The 6,926-nt window shown below is 41.8% G+C and overlaps 1 protein-coding gene across 1 annotated transcript in view; it reads right to left on the bottom strand.

The window, feature by feature from the left end:
- The window catches only part of RPTOR (regulatory associated protein of MTOR, complex 1), a 455,351-nt gene that overhangs the window by 24,096 nt on the left and 424,329 nt on the right, over positions 1-6,926 (bottom strand). Inside the window, exon 28 of the mRNA XM_015408620.1 lies at positions 4,598-4,704. Within this exon, the coding sequence (XP_015264106.1) occupies positions 4,598-4,704 (107 nt within the window). The remainder of the gene's footprint in view (positions 1-4,597; positions 4,705-6,926) is intronic.

Consider the following 6,926-nt stretch of genomic DNA (forward strand, 5'->3'; position numbering starts at 1 on the left):
CCACGCTGGAAGAACCACCTTGGTAGGTGGTGTATTTTTGCTGCACCTTTTCGGGGGTTGGGACGGATTGGGGACGGGTGCTCACCGCTTCCCAGATGTTGCGGTGAGATCACGCCCGTTTGCTGTGCCCCCAATCCGTCCCTCTCCCGGGCCAAACCTTTACGTGTGACCGGGGCCTACTTCTAGTTTTTGTATGGCACTTTGCCAATGATTACAGGATGACATAGCCTGTCTTCAACTCTAGTGCCCTGTATTCCTCTCTGGAGAGAAGAAAAGGTTATTACCAGAAAGTGATTGCTTTTAAAAGTTGAAGGTTGCTCCACTTTGACACTGCCTCTTTCTCCAAAACTTGCAGTAGACAGCATCATAGTCCTTTAAAATCTCTTTGGGGCAGATAATGCTTCCTCATCTTTTTATGCAAGTAAATTAAGGCAAAAGGCATGCCAAGTAATATGGGTAAAATGAAATACAGCAAGGCCAGATCAAGGTCAGACCAGAATCCCAGATTCCTGAATTTGATGCTGCATGTGTTCATGCTTCGCAGAAGAATGGTTAGAACAAAAGACTGCATACTTCCCCCCCCCAAGAATAGCTTTTGAAAGTAATAAAGGCAAAGAGCAAGGTTGGTGCGTTGTTGGAAAGACAACCGACAGTGTTATTATAAGGCTGTAGCTCTCCCCTCTTTATCTGCTAAGTATAAAAGGACTGCTTGGAATAATAAGAGTGCAGCTGTGAGAAAGAAAAACAGTTTCAATTAAGCAGCCAAAAAAATCTGAGCAACATTTTCAAACTAGGATAACAATCAGAGCCGGCTCTGCAGAATCGTGTTAGCTAATTTCACACCTCCTTCCTATTTTTGCTCCTCTGAGCCTATCCACCTTCTCTGGTTGTTATTTTTTGCATTTGCTTGATGAAAATATTAGATTAACTGTTTGCTGAAGACACCTACCCAGAATCACCAGATTTTCACTCAGATGGGGCTCTAGTTGCATAAAAACTCCTACAATAAATAGAAGCGCTCATCTCTATATCAGCAGCTCTCTGATAGGAACACAGCGTTGAGAAGAGACAACACAACAATATCTATTGCAGCTCACTTTTAGTCTCCCTAACAAGCCACATTATGCAGTGCAGACCACACAGCAGATTAGAAACAATAAACAAGCCAATAATAAATAATTTAAAACAATAAAACTACCCAACCCATCAGCCATCAGAAAATTGCATTAATAAAATGAAAGAAAGCTAATTCCACTGTTAAGCCCAAAATCTATCAAAACTCACTTGATGCTGAAGTCCCATGGAATAAAAACAAGTCTTAACTTGGCACTTCAATGGCTAAGAAAAACCTTACAGAGAAAGGAACCCCACAACCTGAGTGCCACAGCTGAAATTGCTCTGGTATGATGTAAGCAGTATCATGGCAATAAATCAAATGACCTACCAATTTCATAAAAAGAATCTCAACTGGGGACTCTAGCAGTGGGCCCTGGTACATTATTTTCTATATCAGTGTGGCTATCTTGACCTCTGTCGTGCTTCTGAGAAATACTGCTTTGGAAGGATGAACAGAGGGTAGTATTGTCAATTCATCAGGCACTGGATCCACGTAACGGGCCGAGAAGGATCCATAAGGTCCTATAAAGTGCCCGGCTGTGGCCTAGATCTTCAGTCTGAGAAACTCCTCAGATACAGCTGTTCACCTGCCCTTCCCTGCTTACTTGACTTCCTAACTCTGCTTTCTGCCTGATTGATACCAGCTTGTCTCCAGACCTCTATTCCTGGCAGAGATCTGGTGATCAAGATCATATACAGAACAGAATGAGAATTTATTGCACTAAGTGTGCTAGTTCTATACAGTAAAAAGGTACCATCTGAATTTTAGGTTCTAGCTTCTGGTAATTCTAATCCTGGCTGTAGGATTAATTTCATGACAGCTATTCTAAGTATGTAAACACAAACCATTCTCACCCATAACTATCCTCTCTACTTCGACTATAGCCCTCAAAGTGTTCTCTAGCTCAGACTAGACAGACACATCTGAATTGATTTCTATGATTCCACAGCTCTTGGTTTGGCAATATTATTAAGTTTTGATTCCCTGCATCTCTGCAAAAATCAATTCGCACTACTCAAGAAACAAAGTGCCTTTAAGATGCTCTCAGTACAATCATTAATTATCCTCATTTAAAATATTTTCACCCTGCTGATTTCTGATGTTCCCTGACTTGCACAAATAAAATAATATTTGAAAATAATTAAGATTAGCATAGGTTTAGATGTGCAGCATTGCTGGGTCAACGTGTCATAATTAATGTTCATCCAGAGGTAATTAATTTCTAAAAGCTGTGGAGGAGACTAGACTTCATTTCCCAAAGAGACACAGACAGAGATATTACCTCTCATTACATGGCTGAAGTACAGGTTTGATTTAATGGCAAGTGATGTAAATTTATATACATTTTGCTATGATACAGAGCAGGACTGCTTTGGTAGAGAAACAAGTAAAGGCTGAAAGAGCCATTTTTCTTTGCCATTCTTCATGCCTATAAGAAGGAGGAGCAGTGCTATTATGAGGCGTGATGAAAATGGCTGGTTCAGGTGGCAAGTGCAACAAGTGGCACATTTTGGGGTTGCCACAGTGGAAAAGTGCACAGGCCCAGAAGTTGGTGTATGGGGCATTGCTTCAGCCTTGGACCAGGCTTGTGCCAGTCAGTGAAGCCTGATGGCAGTGACAGCACAGCAGCAAGAAACAAGGCTGGTGTGACTTCTGAGTTGATTTCTCCAGTGAGCCATGCCACTAGTAACTGGAGAGTCAGTGGCAACAGCAGCTGGGTTGGTCTCTGCCTGAATCTACTGCTTGCCCATCTATTTATCTGGACCTACTCCTTGCCTGCCTGAGGTCCCCTCAGGTCAGGCTCAAAGAAAGGTGTTGGGAAGGAAACTGATGCCAGAAGCAGCAGATGAAGGGAGAAAGTGCTGTGAAGCCTAAAGAAACCAGTTTAGGGCTAGAAATTCTTGCTTTTGTGTATATGTTTGTTTCTGCATATATATGAGAAAGTTTTGTGATTTTATATGATGCTTGTCTCTATGTGCATTAGAGAAAGCATGAATATGCCTCTAGAACTGCTTTGGCATGTTGTGTCTGTCTATCTCTGTGAAAGGATGTGGATAGCATGTGTGTATGTGAGGGGGGATGGAAATATGAAGCTGTGAAGTGGATAAAATAATCTTTGAAATGTTTCCTACATGATTAATGCCTTGCTCATAGAATTGTTGAGCTTACTGTTACCTACAATCTTTGGCTTTGTTTACTTGGTTGGATGATTTGTATGTGCTTTCAGTTCTCTGTCACAGTTCCATGAAATGGCCTTGGGTATTATAACTAGGGATGGGCACAAACCACAGTTTTGCAGTTCAGTTTGTGGTTCATGGCTGAACCACAAACCCGTATGAACCAGGAGGTTGGTTCGCAAACCAGCCTCCTGGTTCCTATCAGTTCATGAGCCATTTAAAGTTTAAACCCCTGCTTTCTGCTCCCTTTGAGCTCCAAGCCATTTAAACTAAAGAGCTGAGTTGTTTTTCATGAAGAGCAGAAAGAGCCATCATAAACTGCATGAACTGCCACAAACTGCACCAAAATTTGTGGGCGTTTGTGGTGGTTCTTCAGTCTGCAAACATTGCTTCGCAAACCATAAACCAGCCAAAATTTGTGATGAACTTTAGGTCATCAGCTGGTTTGTGCCCATCCCTAATTATAACATTAAATTCCTTTAAAAAATAATAATGGAGTACCTTAGTGAAGTTACTGGGACATTTCTGAAAGCAAACTACGGTCTTTAAAAAGAGATTTTCCACTATTTTATGCCTTTCTTTTTTTCTGTATAATTTCTTCAGTTTTTTGCCAAATCAATGCTTTGCATTGATATCTGGTGCCCTTTCAGCCTACTTACTGCTCAACTAGTAGAACAAAAAAGTTCTTTTTTCCCCAGCTGATCAAAATATAGATTCAGGTTCCAACTTCAGTACTATAACCACTTAATTAAAATATGTTTTGATTTTAATAGGGATGTTTCTCTGTTCTAAAGACCCTGGCCCATTCTTTCAGAGCATTTTATTTCTAGAATGTTACCTGATACAGATTATAGGATTATCTTTGGGAGTCTTTTTTTAAATTTATTTAAAATTTTTCAAATTTTACAATTACCAAGATATACAACTTACATATCATACCAAGTCAACTATATCTTTGGGAGTCTTGTAGGATGTTAACTGTAAGAGTAAGATTTTTTTTACTACCTGTGTGGCACTAACTATAATGTAGTACGGTGTAGTATGTAAGAGGCTGAGCTCTGATCAGAGAGTTCAAGTCTCACCACTACCAACTGTCACACCCCCTCCCCTTACTGTCATGTGGGGGTAACAATACAGGCTAATCCACTGGAGGGTTGTAAGAGCATGAAGAGATTAAGTAAAGAGCTTTGAGCACACAGAAAATATTATTAATATTGAGAACAAACTTTAAACCAAAAAAATGCACAATTATGCTTCACAATGTTTATAACAGGACTTGCAGAGGAAAATATGCAGTGGTTACCTGTACTTTCATTTCTCGGTCTGTATCCCAAATTCGGATAATCCGCACATCTCCAGAAGTCATGAGAAGCCCAGTCTCTTGTTCCCAGTCCACCACCATCCCTGCGCCTGTGAAGAGAAAGGGGGAAAAGAAAAGGTGTAGCGTACAAAATTATTCTGTGTAAACATGCAGAGCTGAAGAGAGTCACAGCTGCTTCTTTTGAGACACATTTTGAGCAACATTTTATTGCCACTTCTGAAAATTCTGTGGTAGAGCATGCATGATATCTGGACAGAAGAAAAAAAAATCCAACAACAAGCAGAACACACTTCTTGCAGACACAGTATATTCCACTTAAACCGCACACAGTCATTCTAGACAGGTTTGCACCAGTGTTGCCAGGAAAAAGAGAAAGTAATAGAGTGGGAAGGCCACCAGAGACAAACTAGTGCAGCAAAATGCCCAAGAGCTAGTTAATGAGCCATCTAAGGAACTCCTTATTCAGAGAGTGATGTGAGGTATAGCTGGAGATTCCTTTACCCTGTATTGCAAGAATAATAGTTTAAACAACAAAGACTGGCCTGAAATGGCATATTAGAGTGGTACACACCAATAACTGCTTTTGAGGAACTGCATGTCCCTATCAGGAAAAGAAGTTTAAAGAACAGACAGAGGAACTGCTCAATTCACTGCTCCAAAATCCTGGATCAAATCATACCTAGACAAAAAGGCCAAACTTAAAGAAAGTGTAACAACATTTTAAGATTACATGAGTTGGAATAACTGCAGCTCTATCCATATGCTGCACAGCATAAGCTGACTGCCAGCAGAAGCCTGGAAGTAATTCTCCACCATGGCACAGGCATATTGCAAAGCGTATTTCTTTTCTCTTCAAGCATAGCTTGGACTCTTGATACAGGCAAGCTGTCAGATGAGAGAAACTGAAGATCTTTCTTCCTCTACAGCTAGTCTTCAACAACACAGACCTAGCCAACAACACAGTGCTTCCCGTCTTAGAACATGGCCACTACTAAGGGCTTTTGGGAAACTAGTTTTGCAAAGAGCATGGGAGTTTCTAACTAGGGATGGGCACGAACCGACTCACAAACTAAATTGTGTAACAAATTTTGGCCGGTTCATGGTTCGTGAAGTTCATGGCAGGTCAACCACCATGAACTTTCCAGTAGTTTCTGGAGGTTCATGGTGGTCTGTGAATGGATACATTTCCAGACAGACTGTTTCCGCTCAAACAACATGTTTACCAAACTTCAAAGCGGGGGACATTCTCCAGCCTTGGAACCACTCTTTTCAGTTTCAAACTAGTTTTGTCAGTTTCAAGAGGCCCCCCCCTTTGCCATCCTTCCTTTGTCTTCCCTTCGCATTTTCTTGTACAAAGCTTGCAAAATGCCCCCTCACTTGGATTTGTTGTGACTCTGTGCTTTGAAATCAGTCCTTTTAAGCTTGCACTGCCACAGTGGCACTGGGTTCTGCTGGACATTCTGAACATTGAACTGGTTGTGCTGGGTTTGCAACCCTCGCCCCACTTTGATCGTGATTCTGTACTTCACATCAGTCCTGTTGAGTTGGCATTGCTACAATGGCAGTGCGTTCTGCTGGGCACAAATACATTGCACTGGTTCTGCTGGGCTTGGAGCTCCCCTAGCGTGGAGAGTGATTATGTGCTAGACATCAGTCCTGTTGAGTTGGCATTGCAACAATGGCACTGAATTCTGCTGGGCACTAATACATTGCACCGGTTCTGCTGGTCTTGCAAATGTGCTCCCTTTCAGTTTCTGCTCCAGAGATTCTCTGGTTTGATCTTAGTCCTGTTGGGTTTGCACTGCCACAGTGGCACTAGTTCTGCTGGGCTTGCAAAAATGCCCCCACCTTCAGTTTCTACTGCAGAGATTCTCTGGGACTTTGATTTTGTTCTGCTGGTCTTCTATTGCCCTTGCTTTTTTGCTGTTTTTCCCCTCCACTGGAAACAATGGAGGATGGGGGCACCTTCTCTGGGGGTCGTAGCTTGGACCCCGTAAATTGAATCCTCACCCAACTTGGAGGGCAGGCAGAGGAGTGTCAGCTGGAGATCCCCTGTGAGTTTGCTTTCTCTAGCATGCCGGGGGACATTCTACTGCATCATGAACCTCACAAACTGAACTGGTTTGTTTAGCTCCTAAAAGTTTGTGAGTTTGTGGTTCATCAATTGGACATACCACAAACCATGAACTGAACCACATTTTCCTGGTTCGTGCCCATCCCTATTTCTAACAATGAATCCCAACATATTTAATGACTGCTTTGACAGAATTCACAAGCAACTTTGTGTGCAAATATTATCCTCTGAGGGAAA

The sequence above is a fragment of the Gekko japonicus genome, unplaced genomic scaffold (assembly GCF_001447785.1).
Source record: "Gekko japonicus isolate JY-2015 unplaced genomic scaffold, Gekko_japonicus_V1.1 scaffold57, whole genome shotgun sequence".
NCBI lineage: Eukaryota > Metazoa > Chordata > Lepidosauria > Squamata > Gekkonidae > Gekko > Gekko japonicus.